A 23013-nucleotide genomic window follows, 5' to 3' on the forward strand; every position below is an offset into this window, starting at 1 on the left:
AGTCTGTAAAGGGCCTCAGCCACTCACCTCTTGCTACCACATTCTGCCCCCCCAACAAGAGATGTCAGTGGGAGCCACTCTTGGGTGTCCATTGATGCTTTCTCAGCCCCCTTCACAGAAACGGGGGCCAGTCAAAGCTTCGACATAAGTTTCAGAGTTGTCCTTCATATACCCACTGGGGTTAAAGACAGTTTAACACATTTTTGGAGGAGAAAGAGAGATGTACTAATTTGGGAGCCTGGAATAGAGCCCTTGAAAGAGGGACAAGCTGCATCAGATAACGTGGTGTGGGGATGGTGGAGGGTATTTGGGCCACCAGAGGGCCCTGAAGTGGGGGAGCCGCTGGAGAAACGTTATTTATAGCTTTATTTATAGAGGGCTCCCAACCTCTGGCCTCCAGTCCAAGACTCCCCAGCAGTATAATTCCTATTGGCCTGTCATCCTTTCATCTATACTTTTCTGAATCTGGTTCCTTAAGTTCCCAAATTTTGGAGAAGAAGCTGGGAGACCTTGTCAGATGTGAAGTCTGTTTCTAGAACTAGAGAGGCCCGGAATAAAGGCAGGGAGGGCTGCCCCGAGGAGGCTTTCCCCAGCTCCGATCCCCAAGCTTTCTTGGCGCTGATCTTCCACTAACTGCCTAGGACTGCGGCTCCATGGGGCATAATTCAGTGGCGTGGGGAGGAGATAGGGCTGCGGCCAACGCGCCAGGATCAGCCAAATAAGAGAGGCATTCGGAGGCGACCCGCGCGCTGTGCATGCAGGGCTGGAGAAGCCGAGTTCCCGCCTAAATCCGCAAGATGGAAGTTGCTCCCTCTAGCTTTTCCGCTAGTGAAGCGTATTGGTTTTGGGAGTGACCCCTCCCTTCTCGCGCGGGTCGACTTTTAACGTTTACTATTTTCTAGAGTCTTGTTCATTTAAAAATGCATGGTAAAAGACACTACCAAATACCCCTTAGATCCGGCCCAGATCCGGTTTTGGGTAGCACGGAAAGTTTACAAGGCGCTAGATGTACCCCACCCCAGCACACGGGGTGCACGCAGAGCCGAATGCAAGAATGTGTGCTCCAAAGCCGAGGGACCCTGGCAGCTCTAACGTTGCAGAGGATGTGGCGGGAGGGAGAGTGAAACTGGGGTGCCCAGCGTGCGTAGGCGAGTGCCCCCGCATGTCCACCGCCCCGCCGCCTCGCCCCCTCTTGCTGAAACGTGCCAGCAACCTCAGCTCTCCTTCAGCCCTTTCCCAGCCAGACGCTCCCTTTTTGGTGCCTCTGGGCGTTTATTGTAAATTCCGTGACTAAAGCACGCCGGTGAGCCCGGCCCATGGACAGATGGATCGATCGCCCCCTTCTCGGCTGGGGGAGGGGGACCCCACCCGGAGCCTCCGAAGCGGTTTGCTGCCGGCTGCCTTGGGAGAGCTCTCGGAGCCCAGCCTGCCGCGGAGCGCGGGCCGCGGAGCTTGCCTGGCACGGAGCCCTGGGCCGGGTCGGTCTCGGGCGCTCCCGCCGTGGCGGGGTGCGAGTCCCCGACAGATCCCTCCCGTGCGGTTCGGGCAGGTCAGCCGGCCTCGGAGGAGGCGGTCAGGGCGCCCGGGCACTGCGGCCTTCCTCCCGGGCCAGGGGAGAGGAGTGGGGAAGGGGTGTCTCGAAGGGCTGCAGCGCCGGGGAGTGAGGGGGCCGAGGGCGCCGGAGGCGCGTGGGGAAAGTTCTCGAGCTCCCCGTGGAAAGCACACGCATAAGCGTGCTAGGGGCTAGACCCGGGCAGGCAGGCTGCTTGGGACGCTGGGGGCTGGCGCTGGAGGTGGGGTGGGGGTGGGGGTCCTTCTTTTCTCTTGAGCCTTCGGGGAGAAGCTCTGCTTCGACTCTCCCGCCCAAGGACGCATCTGTCCAAGGAGGGTGGAGCCCCTCCCTAGACCCAGGCCACCCAGCCGGGGATTTTCGAGCCCCCCCCCCCCCCCATGCCTCCGGGATGGCTGGGGTGTCCTGGACTCCATGCCCTTCGGCCTCAGCTGAGCTTCCCCAGGCTTTCGAGACCCGTGGGCCGAGGCGGCGGGGGCAGGGGCAGTGGGGGTTGGAGGGCTCAGCCCCTCCGCGGCGGGGTGGGGGGGGGCGCGGAGGGCGGTGTTGAGCTGCGAGTGGAGAAGGCGGGTGCGGAGGCTTTGGTGGATTTGAACGGTAGCTCGGGGAGCCGGTCAGTTTCCGGCCAAGGCAGCAGGTCAGTCCCGGGAAGGGCGGGCGGCAGAGCAGAGGGAGTCAGCGGCGAAGCACTTCTCTCGTCCAGCGTTCCCCGGCGCCACTGCCACCGCCGTGTCGCCGCCGCCGCTGCAGAGTGTCGCTGCTCCGCCGCGCTCCCGCGCCCCGCGCCGCCAGCCGCCTGGGAGCCTGAGCGCCGAGCCCCGGGCGGAGAAGAGGGGCGCCGACTCGAGAGCCGCGGCGAGGGAGCCGCGAAGGGGGAAGGGGGCGGGCGGAGGGAGGAGCAGGGAGAGAGGGAGAAGGGGGAGGGAGAGAGGAGAGCTAGGGAGAGCTGGAGAGAGCGAGAGCAAAGAGCGAGAGCCAGGGAGAGGAGAGGGAGGGAGCGAAGAGAGAAAGACACACGCACGCAGAGACACACGGTCACTGGAATTCCATTAGAAAAAAGTGAGACGAGCAAGGGTTAGCGGGAGAAGATTTTTTTTTTTCTCTGAATCTTTTCTTCGTCTGGGTGCGAAAGAAGCGACTCCGGGCTCTCGTCTTCGAAGCTCCCACTGGATTGTTCCTTGGCGCTAACACCCGTCGGTGGATTTCTCTCCTATTTGCATTTTATTCTGACCCCCACCCTCGCTGCTTCCTTCCAGCCCTTCATTCTCAAATTGCCTCTTCCCCACCTCCCCAGTCCGCTCCTGGGAAGCGCAGGGGAATTGGACCCGCGGGGACCCGAGTCTTCCCGGACCAGCGGAGGGCAGGACAGAGCGAGGACCAAGCTGTCGGCTTGTAAAGCAGATATATCCTCATTTACGTGTATATTTGATCTTAGTGGGCAAGGGGGGCGTCGAGAGGTAGCCCACCGTCCTCCTTCCCCCCCCACCCCCTTCAGCCAGAGGCGAGAATCGCAGGACTCAGGATCCTTATCGGGTGGACTAGCTGGAATCTCCGCATTGGATTTGGGGCTGATTATCACTGCTTGGCTATTATTATTGTTGTTATTATTATTTTTTACCCAAGGGAGAAAGACACAAAAAAACTGTGGGATTTATTTAACATGATCTTGGCAAACATCTTCTGCCTCCTCTTCTTTTTAGGTGAGTACCTGCGGGCGGGGAGGGCAGCTTGTCCGCGGGAGCCTGGGGGGCCTCGCGGGGTCGCGCGTTCGGTCGCCGGCGAGAACCGGGAACGCGGAGGGCGAGCGGGGCGCGGGCTGGAGACCTGCGGGGAGAGCGCGCCGCGGAGCGAGCCGGGCCCCGGCGCTGCCGAACCGAGCGGGGCGGGTCTTCGAGGCTGCGGGCGGAGGGACGCGAACCGCGGCTGGCTGGTTACGCGCGGGGCTTGGGAAGGAGACTTGGAACACCCAAACCATCGCCGCACACACGCACGCACACACGCACCCTCGCTTACTCACACACAATGCTAGCACTCATTTCTCTCAAAATATTCGGTTCAAATTGCGGCAACTTAAGAAAAAAGAATTCCAACTCTTGATCTGGAAGAGAGAAGGGTGGGGAGAGGCTCTGTGTCACGGAGAGAAAAATCATGCCAGTTCCATATTTCTGGTCGGCTCCCGGATCGATCCCGGTGGACGGCGTGGGTTTCTCCAGGATCTCCAGCTTGGACATTGGTGGGGGCAGCGCTGGCAGCCATCCCCTCACCTGCCAATCAACCTTTGGGAAATGCATCCCACTTCCCTCTCTCTGAACCCCTTTCCAGTGGCCCCTCTCCCTGGAATACTTTTCAAGTTTCTCCCCACCCTTTGCCCGCCCTCCCAGCCAGACCCGAGCCAGATGCGTGGGCAGGAGTGGAGGGTCGTGAGCAACCGTTCACTACCTATCCTTCACCACCTCTGGCCGCCTGGGGACCCTGTAGCTCGTGGGAGAAGGAGGGAGGGAGGTCAAAGTTTGCTTCCTTGGGTGAAGACGGAGAGGAGTTGCCGGAAAAAAAAGGGATCTGAACAAGACCACCTGCTTATTTTATAAGCCCCCTCCTCCAGGGTCAGGGAGGAGGGGTTGCCTAGTGACCTGAACCCTGGGCAGGCTCTTTCCCACCCAGAATCCCCAACCCCTCTCACCCTTTTGTGCTATGTGAAATCCCAGCTGCTTGGGAAGTGGGTATAGAGAGAGCATTCTGGGAGTGGAGGTGAGGAAGAAGGTGTTGGCAAGGCCTGGTGCTGACCTGAGTCTCTGGCAAGGCTACTGCTCGGGGTAGGTCCTCTGGAGAGGGAGCTGGTCCTGGGTAGGTGCTCTGGAGAGGGAGCTGGGTAATGAGTGTGTTGAGGGTACTCACATCTACTTGAGTGTGGGTGCTGTTCCTCCCCCCCCTGGCCTGCTGACAGCCTGTGGTGAGCCAGGCTGCCTGGCTGGGTCAGGACTGTATTCTTTCTCTCCTAGAGGAGGGGTGAAGGGAAGGCCTGAGAGGGTAGGTGCCCATCACAGAAAGATGTGGGTGGTCTGGTAAGTGCCCTCCTGGCTTGAATAAGGGATTTGAGTCAATACTGGTTGGGCCCTGGACCCTTTGTCCACCCCCTGCCTCTACCCCCTCTCAGAAGCTGCCATTCCCCTGGGTGCCTGGCCTTGCTCTAGGGTGTGGCCTTCACGGGTCCTGCCCCCTAAGCCAGAGGCAGCTGTCTCCAGGGTGGAAGGAGCGGTGGAGGAAACTGGGTAGGGGCTCTGGGGCCCACCGTGAGCTTGCAGCTTCCTGGCAACCCACTGCAAGTGGGCTCTCATTCTGGAGGGGTTGTTATAAAACCTGACCTTTTCTCCCACTGCTGGTTTGAAAACCCAGCTTTCTGGGGCCAAGAAGAAAAGAAAATTGTATTTCGGGAAAAGCAGCCAGATTGTCTGCTGCTGAGCTGTATGTATATACCCCAGAGGTGAATTCTGACGTCCTGGGGTGGAGAAGAGTGGTGTGGGCCCCTTAGTCCTTTCTAGGCCCAGAACCCCATGTTGCAGGCAGGCTTTTTTCAGCTGGGAGGGCTGCGGAGTTGACTTTGTTCTCATGATATAGGGGTGTGTGTGTGTCTTTGTGTGTCAGAGATGCTCCTGGAGTCTGAGACCCTGGGGACAGAGGTGAGAGGAGAAGTAAAAGCCGGGGACAGCAGTCCTTTTGGTCAGAGCCCTTCAGCTCCCTTCCCTCGAAATGCCCCTTTCCAGAACTGGGGGGCGGGGTTAATGGAGTGGCCACCAGATATTAGAAGGCTCTGGGTTAGGCCAGCCAAGGAGGAAGGGATGGGTTGGTAGTAAGGAAACTTCAGCCTCGGGGCCACTTTCCTTGGCAAGGAGCCCGCCATTTGGGAGTTGGTTGGAAATTCCACTTGGGGGGAGAGGATTTGGAAGCTTGAGCCTGGGTAGGCAGCTTTAGTGTGTGTGTGTGGGAGCATGGCAAAGTGTGGTGCCAGGAACATGGGTCTTCAGTGTGCCCCCCACAAGGTTCCGAGTGAGGCCTGGAGGTAGAGAGGCCTTTCTGGCTCAGTCATCCTGACCTCTAGGGTTGACGTACCCAGGGAGAGAGTGAGATGGGGCAAGTCACTTGGGGGCAGGGCTGGTCAGAGGGCCCACTTCCCACTGGGATCCTAGTGTGCATTCTAGCTCTTGCAGGGCTCTCAAGTGCGGGAGGGTGTTTGTAGCTCTGTGCAGTCTCTCTGTCCCCCCTTGTCTCTGTAGCAGCTGTTCCACTTGTCGTTTCTTGATGGATCTGAGTTTTCTCCTGATTTAGAATTTGGACGCACCAGGATGCCTTCTGACCTTTACTCTTTTAGAATTCTTGGCCCAAGGCTCCCAGTTGCTATTTCTTTCTCTGGCTGGACTTGATTGGTTCTGGGGGTCATGACGCCAACTAGAAGAGCCAAGGATGGGTGCAGCCAGGGAGTTTGGGGAGAGGATACACTGGCTCTCCGCAGAGCATCCCCCATCACTGGGGAGATGGGGGAAGCCCTTGCTTTTGGCCCAGGAGCCCAGGATGCTGCGAGGATTGTCCTGTGGGGCTCTAGAACCCACCTGTAGGGCAGGCAGGGTAAGTGTCCTTCTTACCCCAATCCCCCAGACCAGTGTCCTAACTTGTCACAGACAGTGCAGCCTCAGGCACAGTCAAGGTGGGAAGGTAGAAGGTTGCTGGGATGCTGGGGGGAAGTCAGTGGAAGTCCCGGGTTGGGTCAGGTGCAAGTGAGGCCAGGTCAGCCCAGCTGCTCCTGGGTGGCTCAGAGGCACTGAGTCCTGCTCGGGGACCTAGCAATTTGCTGAAGCCAGGAAACAAAGCTGCTGCCTCTGCTTGGGTGGAGGACGCCTCTCCAGCCGGTGCCGCCCAACAGCTGGCTTCTTCTCTGGGCTTTCTCAGCCTGGCCACAGCCTTCAGCTCTTCCCTGTCCTAAGCCATTGGTATGGTCAGTGGGAGAAGGAGTATCTTTTGCTCTGGACCTTAATGAGCTTTTCCACTCCAGGCCTACCCCTTGCTCTTCTACTTCCTCTTCTTGTGGGGTAGGTCGGCTCCCTCCAGTGGTGGAGTCCTTTCCCCTCAGCAGCAATCTGGAGTGACAGGCTCGTGAGGCAGGGCTCTGCCTCTAGGTGTCGCTGTCTCCCTATGGTAGCTCCCCCCCTGAGCAGGGCCTCCTGGGGGAAGGAGTGAAAAGTGGCCTTTCTGGGTAGGGATGAAGGGAGGGGAAGGGCAGATTCTGTGGACTTCTGAGGAGGGGACTTCTGGCCCAAGATCTTAGTATGCTTTGGGCTGGATGGAATGGAGGAAGCCTCCCAGGTCACTCCTGGGTCTTGGAAAAGGCAGTCTTGGCTCTGGCATATGGAAGGCTTTTTCTGGGACAGGATCTGGAGGAGAAGGGGAGACTGTCCCTGTCTAGAGGAAACCATTTTGGGAGCTTGATTTGACAGGACCAGTGGGCTCCTCCCTGCCCTTCACTTCTGAGTCTTTTCCCCCTGAGTCCCTTCCTTCAGAGGACTGCGGGTTTAGATGCTTTGAGGGTACTGGGTAAGAAGGGTGGCTGTTCACTTTTGGAGAGATGCGGCTCCACATGCAAGGGCAGACTCCAGGGAGGGCAGCTCTTCCCTTTTGCAGCTGCAAATTGGCTTATTATTCGGCTTTTGGAAAGAAGAAAAAAAGGAGAGACGGAGCCGGGAGAGGGTTTCAGAGAAGGGTGGAGAGGAAAGGGAAGAGAGAAGAAGTAGGTGGTGCTAGAGAGAGAGAGAGGGCGAGCGACAGGGCTATTCAAAGAGCAAAGGTGATGGAGAAATAGACCTTAGAAGGAAGGAAGTCAGAGAGAGAAGTGTGTGAGAGAGAGATGAGAAAAGCCCGTCAGGATGAACACACACACGCACACACACACACACACACACACACTCTCTCTCTCTCTCTCTCTCTCTCTCTCTCTCTCGGAGGAAAGCTATGCCTGCAGCACTCTTTCTGCAGGGCTGGGCTAGAACTTGGCCACAGAAGGCATGTTTTCAGGTGTCCAGCCAGGGTTGCGTTGGACTGGGAGGGGTGGAGGGCTGGACTGGAAACGGGTGGCTGCCCCCTTCTGGGCTTGCCTCAGGACCAGTTCAGGCTTGTCTCTCGGGGTCTCCTTTTAGAGCCTGGAAACTCAGAATGGACAGGCCAGTAGTCCGAGGGGTCCTTTGTGAACTTGAGTTGTCATCTCCCTTCTTTAGGCCTCAGTTTCCCCAGGGTAAAATGGTGAGGTGATGGAGCTAGATGCTGTGGTCTCTGAGGCCCTAACAGACTAGGGAAGTAAAATTATTTCCTGCTGCTTTCCCTGTTTGACCCAGTGTGTTGGCCGGACCTCTGGCTGGAACCAAGGTGGATGGAGGCTTGGGCAGCAGGAAAGCGAGAGTCCCCCTCTGCACACTCGGGCAGGCCCTGCAGCCCGCGCCCCCCAGCTCTCTGCTGAGGCTGTGGCATTCTTCTCTGGCCTCTGTGGTCTTGCTCGAGGGTCTTCTGGCTTTACTGTGGTCAGCTCCTGGGCCCAGGGCTGAGAGGCGACTGAGTGGGATCGCAAGATAATCTAGTGGAGTCAGGGCATAGTGAAAGCTCAAGGTCTCCTTTGGGGTTGAGGAGCGATGTTGGTGTCTTGGGGATCCATTCTGGGCTCTTCCTCGGACCCACTCTGGTGGGGAAAGGCAGCATGGAGTCGGCTTTGGTGTGCTTTGGCGTGAGATGGGTGTGAAGTTCCCAGAAGGGCCCCAGCCTCCAGGCCTGCATCTTGGGTCGGAGGTCGTGGCGGCCCTCATTCATGCTTGTCTTCCCTCCCCACCACCCAGACGAGACCCTCCGCTCTTTGGCCAGCCCTTCCTCCCCGCAGGGCCCCGAGCTCCACGGCTGGCGCCCCCCGGTGGACTGCGTCCGGGCGAATGAGCTGTGCGCCGCGGAATCCAACTGCAGCTCCCGCTACCGCACGCTGCGGCAGTGCCTGGCGGGCCGGGACCGCAACACCATGCTGGCCAACAAGGAGTGCCAGGCGGCTCTGGAGGTCCTGCAGGAGAGCCCGCTGTACGACTGTCGCTGCAAGCGGGGCATGAAGAAGGAGCTGCAGTGTCTGCAGATCTACTGGAGCATACACCTGGGGCTGACCGAGGGTAGGCGGGGCCTCGGGGGGCGGGGCGGGGCGGGACGGGGCGAGGCGGGTGGGGGCCTGGGTTCAGGGGCAGACTTGGTACCCCAGGGAGCTGGCAACTGCTCCATCGCTCCCTGCCAGGGGAGCCTAGAACCCAGAGGAAGCTGCTGGCCCACTTGGGAGGGCGGCTGTTGGAGGTGGAGTGACAGCTGGGGGGTAGAGGGGGGCAGGTGGGAGAAGGAGAAAAAGGCTGGATAAAGGAGGGGAGTCAGGGTCGGGGAGAGGATGGATGGATGGATGAATGGACAGACGGAAGGACGGACTGTGAAGCGGTAACAGAGAAGGGTAGGCAGCAGATGGGGTGCAGGCAGAGCTGTGCCACCAAGCAAACCGGCCCCCACCAAGCCCCCTCCCCTAAGCCCTGGGCTCTGAGCTGAGGGCAGCCCCAGTTTTGCTCTTCCTGCTGACAGGAGGCTTGCTCTGCAGGTGGCTTCCTGACCCTGGGGCTGGCCTAGGCCCCTTCTACAGGGCCTGGAGTAGTGCGTGGGCAGCAGGCCCCTGCAGCTCTGGAGGTGGAACCTGCAACTGCCCCTCCCCTAACAGCTGGTTTCCCGATGGTGTATAGTGCCGGAGGATGGGACACCTTGGTCAGACCTTCATTTATTGATGCAACAACTGTTTATTGAGAGGGTATCATCTGCAAGGCATTGTGGGAACACTTGAGAATAAGCTGGCATAGCCTCTGCCTTCAGGGAGCTCATAGTTGGGGGGATGGTGCAGAGAAGTGAGGGGCTTTCTGTCGTTTGGTGGCATGAGTGCTGTCGGAAAACACTGGTGCTGTGGGAGCCCCAAGGCAGCATCTTAGAAAATCCGAAGAGCCTTCCTGGAAGAGGCAGCCTCCGAGGCGAGACTAAGGAGTGAGCTGCGGTTACATCGGGAGGGATATGGGAAATGTGGGAGGTGGAGGGGGAGCTTGGGCGAAGGCCCCCAGGAGGGAGTTACACTCACCTGCAGACCTATAAGTAACTCAGTATAGTCAAGTGGGGAGTTGAAAGTGGGGATGGGCGAGGAGAGGGGAGGGGTGTGGACCGGCTGGGCCTCAGGGAGCCCCGCAAGGGGAGGCCCTGTGATCTGGGCTTCAGAACAGTGCTCCTGTGTTCCAGGGGAGAGAGTAGGTTGGAGGCTGCTGCTGTGATCCAGGCCAGGGGTCGTGGTGGCCGCCCGAGGACTGTGGCAGGACTGAGGCAGGGTCCAAGGAGGTAGAACTAACAGGTCTTGGTGAAGGGAGAGAAGTCAAGGGGGGCAGTTTTCTCTTTTGGGCAACAGGGTGGGTGATCAGGCCATTTACAAGAGGCAGTGAAAGTTTCCTGTCGGGGGAGGCTAGGGAGATGATGCCTTGATTTTGGGGCATGTGGCTTTGGTTGGCCATGGCCCACACACAGCCATCCTTGTAGGGCTGGAGCGCAGGTGGGGAAGCCGCACTGCACAGACAGTGGGTCACTGAGAGGAGGCGGGGACAGAGTCCCCCGGGACCACCAACATTTAAAGATGGCCAGCATGCAGGGGCACCTGCAAGGGAACCAGGAGAGAGGTGGGAGGGACAGCAGGAGACCCGGGAAGGAAGCAGGTTTGGCAGTCTCCAGTACTTGGGCTCCAGTGGGAGAGGGCTGGCAGTGTCTTTGTGCCCTTGGGGTGAGCTCTGCAGGTGGCTGCTGGGAGCAGAAGCCTGGTTAGGGAGTGAATGGGAGCTGGGAATGGTAACTGTGGACCACTTCTAGAATTTTGCCACGAAGAGGAGAGAGGACAAAGGATGACTGTTTTTAGAGATGTGAGAAGGTAGAGCAGCTTAAATCCAAAGGTTAGGCCAGTAGTGATGGAGGTGTGGAGGTGAAGAGAGGGGTACGCTGTGGAGCCGCACCCTTGCTTAGCCTGAGATGGAGGTTGCTGGAGGGAAGGAGGAAACGGGGCCAGAGAATGAGTGATTTCTGATCAGGGACCAAGATGGTTCCAATATGCCCTGAATATGGGAGTAAAGTGGGCATGTCATTATGAACAGTGTCACCACTGTGAATAGCAAAGTAATTCCCCTGAATCAGTCTCCTGTTTCTAGCAACCTCGAGCCCTGGAACTAGAGGTGAGCAAAGAGGGGGAAACAGTGCCACAAAGCTGGTGTCCATTATTCTCTTCGAGGTGAGGGAGAATGCCTCGCAGGGCCTGAAAACTGAGGTCCCTGAGCCCATGGCTGGGTTGTTTAGTTTCTTGTTTTCTTTCCCGAGGCCTTCAGTTTCAACCTGGGGTAGGTGGGGCATTTCCTTGGGGTGGGCTTGTGGAGGGCTGCAGGACACACAGGGAGGGGACAGAGGGACTGCCAGCTGGAAGAGCGAGGTGGGCCCGCTGAGAGCCTTGCCACCAGAGTGGCTTCCTCTGGTGAGAGCACCGAGGCCCCTACTGGTGGGAGCCCGGCTGTGGGGCGTTTGGATGACGATGGTACGCATCACGGGCTTTATGCCCTATGGTCTGAATTCAGGGCCCTCTCAACCCAGGAATGGGGGACTGGAGAGGTGTGGGCTGGCTTGCTGGTTCTCTTACTCAGCAAACACCTCTGAAGCCCTGACTGTGTGCTTCGGAATTAGAGGGGGCGAGTGCTGATTCAGCCATGGTCCCTGTGCTGGCCTGCGTCCGGGCTAGGAGAACCTCCCCTGGGCCAATCCTCCCAAAGTAGAGCCTCTGCTTTCTCATTCCTTAGAACCCATCCCGCCCCCATTCCTGGCTCTTGGGAGCCAGAGGTAGTTTCTGCCTAGAGCCAGCCAGGGGAGACTGAGAGGCCTTTTAACAGCAGGTAACGTTCCTGTGAGTGACAGGATCCACCCAAGAGTTAATTATTCACGGTGTGGGATGAGCAGTCTCCCTGGGGAAGGCTGCAAGCACTTCCTCCCTATTCCTTAATAACACGTAATAACCTGGCTTGGGCCCGGGGCAGGGTGGGGGATGGTGGAGAGGAGAGATCTGTGTTTGGACTCTGATTGCGGCTTCTCCTTGGCCCCTGCCCACGGATGTGATTGCCCTGGAGGGTGGGCCCCACCTTCTCCCTCCACCTGAGGCTGGGCTCTGCAGAGTCTGAGAACCTCAGCAGCAGACAGAGGTGGCAGTGGCAGGAATGTGCCCTCTGGTGAGCTCCTGGACAGTCCCAATTGCAAAGGACCTAGAGATCGTTCTGTCCCACTCCCGTTTTGGTGGGGAAGCTGAGGTGCAGGGAGGAGGGTTGGTGGAACCAGGAGCCCTGACTCCTTTTCCAAGTCCCCTTTCTACCTGCCCTGGGGAGATGCTGTGGCCTGGGGCTCAACTTTCCCTTCTGTCACCACCACCCTAACCACCAGTATTTCCATGAGGGGGTGCTGCCCTTGATGGTTCCCTGGGGCACTGGTGACCAGGCTTCTTGCCTTCTCCAGAGGTGGCACTGAAGTTCAGGGTCATTCTGGTGCTTCAGATGTGAAGAGCACAGGCCCCTCCCACAGGTCATGGCCCTGGAATATGACATGCTAGATTTGGGTCATTCTGGTGGCCAGGATGCCCGAGGGGACAGGTCTCTGATTTCCCACTGGTGAGTTCTGCTGCAGGAGCAGGTCAGCATGAGTTGACTTAAATAGGATGGGCCTCTCCCAGCCAGTCTTGGAAGAAGCTGTTTTCCCCCTGGACACTCCCCCGCCAACTCTGCAGTCACTCATGCTAGCTGATCCGTACCCAGGGGCCTTGCTGTGCCAGGTGCAGGAGCGAAGGTCAGTTCCTGGGTTGGGGGAGCGATCCAGCTGGCATAAGGCTGACCCTGTGAAAAGTCAAACAGCAGCAGTACTTGCTTAAAAACACTTAGGTTCATCAACACTTTTCATTTTGGAGACTGAATACGTCTGGCTAAGTGCTTGGACTCTGGCCAGCTGCCTGGGTTCACAACCTGGCTCTGCCACTTACCAGCTGTGGGACACTGGGCCAGTTACTTATCTCTGTACCGTCTCAGGCCAGTTCTTTTTTTTTTTTTTTTTTAACCCATCAATAATTACTTTATTTATTAACATATAATGTATTATTTGCCCCAGGGGTACAGGTCTGTGAATCATCAGTTTTACACAATTCACAGCACACACCATAGCACACACCCTCCTCAATGTCCATCCCCCAACCACCCTATCCCTCCCTATCCCTACCCACCCCCCACTCCCCAGCAACCCTCAGTTTGTTTCCTGAGATTAAGAGTCTTTATGGTTTGTGTCCCTCCCCGGTCCCATCTTGTTTTATATTTTCCCTCCCTATACCCCACAAACCCCTGCCTCTCAAATTCTTCATATCAGAGAGATCATATGATAATTGTCTTTCTCTGATTGACTTATTTTGCTCAGCATAATACCCTCTACTTCCATCCACATCATTGCAAACGGCAAGGTTTCATTTTTCTTTTGATGGCTGCATAGTATTCCATTGTATATATATACCACATCTTCTTTATCCATTCATCTGTTGATGGACATCTAGGTTCTTTCCATAGTTTGGCTATTGTGGACATTACTGCTATAAACATTGGGGTGCCCGTGCCCCTTCAGATCCCTACATTTGAATCTTTAGGGTAAATACCCAGTAGTGCGATTACTGGGTTGTAGGGTAGCTCTATTTTCAACTTTTTGAGGAACCTCCATGCTGTTTTTCAGGCCAGTTCTTTAGCAATAAAACAGGGAGAGGAAGAGTGCCTAACTCATAGAGATATTAAGAGGATGAAGTGAGTTCGTAGACTGTAAGTGCTTTCAGTGGTGCCGGCACACAGTGGGCTCAGTATAACACCATTTTTTATTACAAAAACGCTTCCTAAGCCCTTGCGTTATTTGACCCCGACAAATAGCTGTGGCTGATAACACCACCACTGCCGGGGGTTTCCCTGGTGCCTGTGGGTAGAGAGGAGGACACTGAGGTTGTCCAGGCCTGGACAGTCCCAGGGAAGGTGGGATTGGAGACTGGCCTGAAAGGATGTTGGTGGGCAGATAGCACTCAGGCTCCGCTGTGTGTCACAGGGCCTGAGGGGTGTTCGCTCCTATGAGGGGAAGTGAAGGGTAGGGGCCCGTTCTCCAGGGGAAAATGAATATCTGGGGTCCGCACCATTTTTGGGGAGTCTGCTAGCAGACAGATGCCTTGCTCTGTGAACCAGCAGAGGGCCAGCAAGCCTGGAGTGCTGGCCTCTGGGGGACCTCCTAGGGCTGGCTGGATGAGCCCCTTAAAGGCAGATTGCAAGTCCCCTCTTCTGGATGGCTGGCCTCTTCTTGCCAGTGGCCCCATGGATGCCACCGCACGTGTGCTCTTCTTCAGGTGCCAGACCCCGGGTGGATGGGAAATCAATGTGTGAGACTCCGGGTCGTAACCGGTCTCCTCCGCCCCTTCAGCGCACACACACAGTCTGAGTGATTACCCATTGATTTCTCCTCACGGTGACATCTCAAGAGGATATTTCCTCTCTTGCCGAGGTGTTGGCGGAGGGGGCGGGAGTCCCGACGAGGAGGTGCTGGGTCTCCAGGGCATCCCTGTGCCATTTATCTCCTGTCACTTGCTTGCTTTTCCCATTCACCAAGGCTCAGAGGCACCCCAAAGCCCTGAGGGGATATCTGAGAAGCCAGCAGGGGGTGGGGAAGCCCAGCCGGGAGTGCGGAGGTGGGGAGTCAGTCAGACAAGCTGGGGGGGGGGGGGGGGGGGTCAGCCCTCCACTTAGCAGACCTTCAGCCCCTCCAGTCAGACTCTTCTGGTGACATGACCGGAAGCAAAGAGGAAGTTCTGGTCCCTTAGGTGCCCTGGGCAAAGCATGAGAGCCAGGGGACCCGATTCTAGTCTAGCTCTGCCACAGGGAGCTATGTGATCTCAGTCAGGTTGCTTTACCTCTCTGGGCCAATTCAGAGTCCTCTCCTGTGAAATGAGGAAGCTGTACTGAACAACCTTGGAGGGCCTTTGGCCTCAAATCCTTTGCTTTATGCCTGGCCTTCCACAGGCTGTCCACTTCCCCAGTGCTTGATTTCTGGAAGCGTTTGGAAGTCCTCAGAAGAGGGCTGGACATGCAGGGAGGTCAGGAGAGGGAAGCGTGAGCAGTACTGACCTGCTGTGGGGGACCTCTACTCCAGTTGGAGAGAAAGAGCTCACCTATGTGTGCGGAGTGCTCAACATCCCATGCATCACTCCCTCTTGTCTGGCACTGTGGGAGGCGTGAGCCCGTGGCTGATGCTGGTTCTCTCTTCCAGGTGAGGAGTTTTACGAAGCCTCACCCTACGAGCCGGTGACCTCCCGCCTCTCGGACATCTTCAGGCTTGCTTCAATCTTCTCAGGTAAGTGGGCTCTTGCTAGGGCTTCCCCAGTCCTCCCTGGCGCCCGGGGCCTTTATCTGGTTCTGCCTTCTACCAGCAAGCCCCTCTGTGTTTCTGAGTTCTGGGTCCTTGTCTATGAAAGAAGAAACCGTACACATAGTCCCGAGGCTGTGTGTGGAGTGGAGCACGTATGGGAATTGCGTAGAATGCGTCTACCCTGCAGTGGGTCTTGAATCAGAAACTTGGTATCACTCCCCGAGTTTTTCTTGCCTTGTGGCCTCCTTCTTTCCAGTCCCCAATGCTTGCACTTTGGAATTCTACTTTGGTCAAGTTGTTTAACTTTGTTGTGCCTCAGTTTCCTCAGTTGCACAGTGGGAGAGTACCTACCTTGGACTGGAGTGAGGTCTGGATGAGTCAGTGGCTGTAAAGGGCTCAGAGAGATGCTGGGCAGCGCAGCTCGGGGCCCGAACAGGAACCATTAGCCGTGGCTCTTGGCAGTAGTGTCATCTCTCCCCGCTCCGCTCTGGGACTCCCCTTCCCCCGAGGGCTCTTCTTCTTGAGCATGACTGAGAGAGGCCTCTGAGTCCCCTTGCTCTTCTTCTTGAGCATGACTGAGAGAGGCCTCTGAGTCCCCTTGCTCTTCTTCTTGAGCGTGACTCATAGAGGCCTCTGAGTCCCCCTGCCACTCCTGCCCCAGCCTGCCCCAGGAAGTGAGAGGACTCTGGAGCTCTAGCTTGGCTTGCCATGGTCCTTGTGTAGGAGTCTGATGAGTCCGTTGGTTCCTTCTTCTTGGCCTGTTCCCTCTGGCATCTGGGAGACCTGCAGGCGCAGGGCAGCTGCTCCTGCTCGGGCCCTGGAGAGGGCCTTTCAGTCTTGGGAACCGCTCTGGGGTGGGGGTGCTGGGGATGAACGCCTTCTGAAGCCATCACTGGGGCTCCAAGGTGGCCGTGGGGGCCTGTTCCGGTTCACACTGGGGCTCCAAGGTGGCCATGGGGGCCTGTTCCGGTTCAGGGCTCCAGACCTCGGGATTCTAGGAAGTTTCGTGGCAGTATGTGAAGCCTTCTGAAGTTCCTTTTGCTCTAAACCATGGGTTCTCAACAGCAGTGCCGTTGGCGTTTTGACCTGGATGGTGCTCTCCTGTGGGCGGAGCTGTCCCATGCCCATGGGTCGCTGCATGTTCAGCAGCACCCCCGGCCTCTACCCATGGGATGCCAGGACTAGCACACTGAGTTGTGACAACCAAAAATGTCTCCAGATGTCCCAAATGTCTCTTGGGGACAAGACTGCCACCAGTTGAGAAACAGTGTTGTAAAACTGTGAAATGAAAGGCTCTCCAGTGAGACCCTAAACCCTTTCAAATGAAGAATTCTCTAGGAGACTGTTTCTCAAACTTTCTTTTTCCATTATTGCCCCCCTAAGGAGAAAAGTCAATTCTCTGTAGAGAAATACCATCTTAGTCTGTTTGGGCTGCCCTAACAAAATACTGTGTTGGGGAGCTTCACCAACAGAAATGTATTATCTCATAGAGACTGGAAGTTGAAGATCAAGGTCTGGTGGGGCTTGGTTTCTGGCAAGAGCCCTTTTCCTGGCTTGCAGATGGCCACATTTTTACTGTGTCCTCACAGGGTGGGGTGAGGGGTGGCAAGGAGGGAGGGAAGGGGAGAGAGAGTGAGAGAGTTCTTTTTCTTCTTTTTAAAATAAGGACACCATTTCTATTGGTCATGGCCCTACCTTCTCACCTTTATGACCTCACCTAACCTGATTACCTCCTAAAGCTCTATCTGGAAATACAATCACATTGGAGATTAGGACTTTAGCATATGAATTTGGTGGGTACAATGTAGTGCAGAACAAATACCAAGGAATACCTACTTTTTTTTTTTTTTTTTGCCTACCCAAGAACCAATTTTTGCACCCTTGGTTCCATTGAGAATATGTGAAATCTGGTAATTTCTAAGAGAGCGATATCTAAGAGATTGATACGGGAAGGTACATATGTACTTGGTGGGGGAAATTCTGGAACCCCATGAGAAAGGAGGCATTGACCAAAGGGTGACCATCTAGATTTGCCTTTGAGCCCTGGTGGTGTTTGGGTGTGGTAGTGATGGAATGGAGACTTCAGAGGTGATCCTGATTGGTTTTGGCTAGAACTCCTCCTCACGCCACTCTTTTGGAGATGGCCTCGGGACTCAGATACAGGTTAAGAACATTCTCAGCCTGGGGTGCTATAGTAGGGATGCCCTCCAGCCCAGATGTACCCAGTTCCCACCCTGCCAGTTGGGTACTGTTGGAGGAGTGGGAGCCTTTGGGTTTCCCTCCAACAAAGAAATCATTTAGGCTTGCTCCTTGAAGGGTAAAGGTCAGAGGTCTGCTTCCCCGGGCTCCCACTAAACATCTTTCCTTCTTTTGAGCAGAATTTTTTTTTTTTTTAGATTTAAAAAAAATTTATTTACTTATTTATCAGAGAGAGAGTGAGTGAGCAAGAGAGCACAAGCAGGGGGAGCAGCAGGCAGAGGGAGAGGCAGACTCCCCGCCGAGCAGGGAGCCCGATGCGGGACTCGATCCCAAGACCCTGGGATCATGACCCAAGCTGAAGGCAGACACTTAACCGACTGAGCCACCCAGCCATCCCTCAAGCAGAAAATCTTTATGTAATGGGCTTGATACTCTGCAGGGTAAGGATATTGACAAGTGAGGAAGTTACTGGATCTCATTTCACTGAACCAGATTTATTTACCTGCTGCCCAGATGAAACTAGACCCAACATGACCCTGGATCCCTGGGGTCAGGGAGAGGGCATAGCTTCGGGGTCTGTGACAACCCCCCCCCCAACATCGTTCAGTTGAACCACCCCATCCAGAGAAGCCCCAGAGTTGGTGCATGCGTGGCTCCGTCTGGGAAGCTTGGGTGCAGAGCTGGGAAGAGGGCCCTGGCCAGGCCAGCAAGAAACCAAGTGGGCCAGGGTGGGGCGCAGAGAAGAAGCAAGGCTGGACGCCGAGCTGGGAGGCCGGGGCGAGTGCCAGTGCGTTCTCTGCCACAGATCACCTGAGGGGCTGTGGGCAGGTCACCTCCCTGCTCCAGACCTTGTGTCTCTTTTCTGAAGAAGGAAGACAGAAGCTTGGAGCAGAGCTCCCCGATCTTCCCCACCAAGGCACAAAGACAGAGGCAGTATCAGGTGGCATGCTCAAGTGAGCAGAACGTCTTGGCGCTCAGGGGGACCTGGGCCTCTCTGTGGCTGCCCCGTGGGGTCAGTATCTGGGCACACCTGTCACCTAGCTGTGGCTGGCTGGCTGAGAAGGTCTGGCTTGCGGGACCCAAGATCTGTACTGGGGCTCTGGCATGATGAGGCTGCCACTCTCGAGAACTGGGCGGAGCCCGTCTACTCTTGCACAGGCCCGGAGTTGGCTGTGCATTGCTTCCTCCCTCATCTCTGCGTGGAAAGGCTGTGGGTGGGGAGCATGGGGTCTCTGTGGCCCCCCTCTGGGTCACACTACGCCCAGTCAGGGCCCTTGGGACTCGGAAAAGGGTGCTCTTGTAGCTTTGGGGTTCAGTTGCTACTATCTCCTTCATATCTAGTGACTAAGAATTTGGGTCCCTGTTTTTGGGGCCTCCTGGAACATGTGTTCTTTATCTCTGGCCTCCTCTCTCTGTTGGGGTTCTCAGAAAGTCCCACTGGGAATCTGCTGGCAAAAAAAGCTACCAGGACTCCTCCAGCACCGTCTGATGCCAGAGGCTCTGGGGCAGGGACCAGCCTCCGCTCCTCTCTGCCTAGTTCAAAGACAGGCCCTAGGATCAGTGACTGGGGCCGGGATTACTGGTGTCCCATTAGCCCTGAGTCCAAGGCTGGGAGGAGAGCAGGCTGGCTCTGCCCTGAAACATGGCCGCAGTGATGCTGGAGGCGTCCAGGTGGGAAGGGAGAGTTCATGGGGAAGTGAGATTTTTCCTGTTTCTAGCCATTCACTGCGTTTGCAAGCAGGGGATGGCGTGCTTAGGGAGGTAGCCCAGTGCACGAGAAGAGTGTGGGCCTTAAGGTGGGCAGTCCAGCCTTTGAATCCTGACCTGGCCACTTAGTGGAGTGTGACCTTGGGCCTCACTGGGACTTCTCGAGCTGTATTGCCTGTTTGTAGAGTGGGAACAGGATCCCTAAGTGCAGGACTGCTACTGAGGATTTGCTGAGAAAAGATGTAGGTAGAGTAACAGAGTTATCCAGCCTGTGCTGAGGATGCTCAGTAGGGGAACAGGGCTTGGGGGCGGGGGGCTGAAGTCGAGAGCCGCTCCATCCCCAGGTGTCCGTGACCCCGTGAATACCGCATCCCAGCTCGTCGCACGTGGGGAGGCAGGAGAGGATGGAACAGGCGAGAAGAAGGTCTTCTTAGGGAAGGGAGAGACTGTTCAGGCGGAGAGAGGTGGTGGAAGGGTTCCATTCTCCATTCCGAGGCTGAAAGGTCGGGGAGGCCCAGGCAATGGTTTCCCTCGTAACCACGGGCCGTGCCTGGGGGACAGGGAGAAGGAATAGAGGATGGCCACCTCTGCTGGGCTGTGCATTCTTGGTGAGTGTGGGGAGCCTCCAAGGGGCTCTGCATCCCCCGAGGGCCTTACCAGGTGCTCGGGCCTGGAGCATGTTTATGTAAACATGTCTTTTCTGCAGCTGGAAGGGACTTGGAGATCACCTAGGCCCACTTCTTCTCCTGGCAGGAAAGGAAATGGAGACTCTGAGAATAGGGACAGACAGGACTGGGATTCAAGTCCTTGATACCACCCTGCCCAGGGTCTGCCTCAGGCAGGTGCCTCGAAGCCCTGGTTTCCTCTTACACGGCAATAGAAACATCTACCTTCTAGTGTTTTTGTTGGGACTAAATGAGATCCTGCAGGTAAATGCTTGACTCAGTGTGGGGATATTGCACTAAAATGTGTAGCTATTTAAAACTTATTCTGGAGTGGTTGGCCTGGATGCTTGCATCTGGGAAATGGTTGCAAGCCTTTCAGTGACGTGAGGTAGCCTCCCACCCATGATAGGGCTTGGTGGGGGCTGGAGTGGGAGGGGACTGGGCAATTTTCATAAGACAGTAGTCCCCGGGGGCTCCTGCTGAGGCATCCTGGCCTTGGTGAGCCATACTTTGGAGGGGTGGGGACACATGGAGCCTAGTGAAATGTCTGGGCCTGGGAACTCTTGTGGGCTGGAGGAAGATGCAGTGGGCGGCGTCTGCCTCAGTTTGACCAGTAAGCCTCTAGGGTGGGCGGACCGTCTTGCCTGGATTGGGGCAGGAAAGGCCTAAGGATGTTTCGGGCTCCACTGGTCCCTTTTTTGGGCACTTAGAAGTGGAGGGGACCCTATCCCTGCCAAGAAGCCTGGCAGGTGGCGCCTGACCGAGAAGAGCCACCCTCATGTGTTGGGGGCACGAGTGTGATCGAGGGTGTTGGTCTGTGTCTACACATCCACGCTTCTTGTATTCCTGTGGGTGCTTTGCACAGCACTGGGCTCCTAATACAAATCCACAGAAGATTCTGGAGAACTTGGTGGGCCTGCTAGAGCTAGTTTGCATCTTGGCCTTACCCTATCAGCTGGGTGACCGCAAGGTGGGGGTCCTGATCCCTCTGACCCATCAAACGGAGCAGTTGGGGCCTGCCCTGCTGGAATTGGTGATGTGTGCACAGCTCCGTATGTGGCGCGGGGGCACCCTGGGTGAAGGCTGTGGGTGTCACTGCTGAGGGTGGGAGAGAGCTATTGGCTCCTGGGGGGTGTTAGACCACACAAGGCAGGTAATGGAGAGGTCCAAGCAAGTCTGAGGGGCTTGTGCATGCCACATCTTTGGAGTATCTGAGGCTTAGGGAAGGGCAGGGTGCTCATAAGTGCTTCGTGGTGGGGGCGACCTGTTGAGTAAGCATTGAGCTTGCTGTGTTCCAGATACTACATCAGACCCTGCTTTAGAGTGACGTAGACTCATGTCCTCACTGTCTGGTGGGGTGAGCAGACACCCACTTAGACACCTGCTAGGAGGCTTATTGGTGGTGATGGTGTAGACCAAGGGCCGCCCCACGAGTTCAAGGAGGCTGGGTAAATCAGGAGCAGTTGGAAGAGGACAGAGGGTTCTGGGAATGCCATTCCTGGCAGCGTCATGGCTTAGAGGCCTGGCCCAGCTGGGGTGATGGAGCAACCACACACCCTCTGGGCCCCGTGGGCTCTGAGGACAGTGAAGAGAGACCCTTGTGTCAGAGGGGAGGTTGGCTTCTCTGGGATCTCTATGCTTGGGACTACTGCCTTGGACTTCTCCAGGACGGGGCTCAGCATGACTGCCTGGCTCAGGGACCTGGGTCCCTGGGGAGGGGTCCAGGAGAGGGTCAGGTCCTAGGCTCCAGAGCCAGGCCTCTGTGAAGGACACCTCAGTGGCCAGAGTGGGGGCCTGGCTTGGCTCTGCCAGATGCCTCAGGAGGCCCCTTCCTTTCCCTGGCTCCTCTGAGTGGGTGCCTGAGCCTTTGTGCCCCCAGCCCCTCCTCCCCTCAGGTCGCTTAGCGGAGGCTGGTGAGAAAGGGCTTTATAGGCTCAGCCTCAGCGGGTTGGCTGGTGCCTCTCAGATGCCCTGCTCTGAGGCAGCCCCTGTGAGGAGGCTGTGGGGGAGGTTTGGGGACTGAGGGCAGGGGAGGAGCTGAGAAAGCAGTCAGCCTCTCTCCCTGCCCCCCTGCATGGTGGCTTAGGCGATAAACTGCTTATCCTCAGGTTGTCTCCCTGAGCCGAATGCAGAAGCGTGTTATTTAAATTTCAAAATCACATTCTTCTCCTAACAGCTGTCAGAGACTCTGAGTGTCAACGAAAATTGGGCTTTAGCTGCAGCTCTGTCACCTCTTACACCTCCCCTCTCCTGAAGAACTCATCCCATGGCCAGGGAGAGAGGGCGTGGGGTGGGCAGGACAGGGCCTGTGGGGACGGGGGAGGGGAGGTGATGGTGTGGATGGAGTCAGGTGCCCAGTGACTCCTGCTGTGCTGGTCAGCAGTTGGGAGAAACTGGGAGGAGGCAGACTCCGCCATCAAGGGGGGTGAGGTGTTTCTCTCTCCGTTTCCCTTCCTGCTCTCTCCTATCAGTGCGGGTGACCTCAGCTCCTGTCAGTCGGGGGGAGGATTTGCTTGCCCTCAGGTGTGAGCAGGGTGTTGGTGACATCATGTTTTGTTGCCTTTGTGTCTAAAGAAGAAATTGCTATGAGAAAAAAGAAAGGAAGGAAGTAAGAAAGAATAGGAGAGAACAAAGTTTAACAACAAAGAAAGGCCTTTTAATGGTAGGATTTGAGATGTCATGGTTGGGGTGAGGTTTTTGGAGTGCAGACATTTTCCCCCTTTTTTAAGGGGGCGGGGCAGAGGGAAAGGGGGAGAGAGAGTCCTAAGTCTCCACACCCAGGGCAGAGCCTGATGAGGGGCTCCATCTCATGACCGTGAGATCATGCCCTGAGCCAAAATCAAGAGTCAGACCCCTAACTTACTGAGCCACTCAAGTGCCCCTGGTACTTTTGAAATAATATCTCTTAGGGGCACCTACTTGCTTCTCCTCGGGTATGTAAGACAGGCTCTGCCAGCAGGGGTGATGGACGGGGTTGGGGGGTGGTTCTGGGCTGGGTCTCTCTGCTTTTTAGAGCCTCCTGAGATGATTCTACAAGATTCCACATACCCCCCTCCCCCCAAGCATGCTCCTGGTTTAGCCAGGAACCATGTTCATCTTACTTATCCCGGTGTAAGGCAGGGTTTGGTTAACCGCCCTGGGAATGCCCCTTCCAACCGTTTCTGTTGAATTTTTTTTCCTTTTTAAAAATATTTTATTTTTCCAGTGTTCCAAGATTCATTGTCATATCTGTTGATAGACTCCTTTAATCCCAAGGCTGTGGAGAGAAAGGAATGGGTCTGAAGGGGGTCAGGTCAGAGTGTGTGGAGGGTGGTGTGTGTGTGTGTGTGTGTGTGTGTGTGTGTGTGT

The 23013-nt window shown here is 56.4% G+C and overlaps 1 protein-coding gene across 1 annotated transcript in view; it reads left to right on the forward strand.

Moving 5' to 3' along the window:
* The first annotated feature begins 2473 nt into the window (after window positions 1-2473).
* LOC111156181 (GDNF family receptor alpha 2) overlaps window positions 2474-23013 on the forward strand; it is an 85742-nt gene continuing 65202 nt past the window's right edge. Inside the window, exons 1-3 of the mRNA XM_022516902.1 lie at window positions 2474-3270; window positions 8440-8754; window positions 14996-15079. Of these exons, the coding sequence (XP_022372610.1) occupies window positions 3231-3270; window positions 8440-8754; window positions 14996-15079 (439 nt within the window). The 5' untranslated portion in view covers window positions 2474-3230. The remainder of the gene's footprint in view (window positions 3271-8439; window positions 8755-14995; window positions 15080-23013) is intronic.

Source organism: Enhydra lutris, unplaced genomic scaffold, assembly GCF_002288905.1.
Source record: "Enhydra lutris kenyoni isolate GAN:26980312 unplaced genomic scaffold, ASM228890v2 scaffoldscaffold3, whole genome shotgun sequence".
In the NCBI taxonomy this organism is placed as follows: domain Eukaryota; kingdom Metazoa; phylum Chordata; class Mammalia; order Carnivora; family Mustelidae; genus Enhydra; species Enhydra lutris.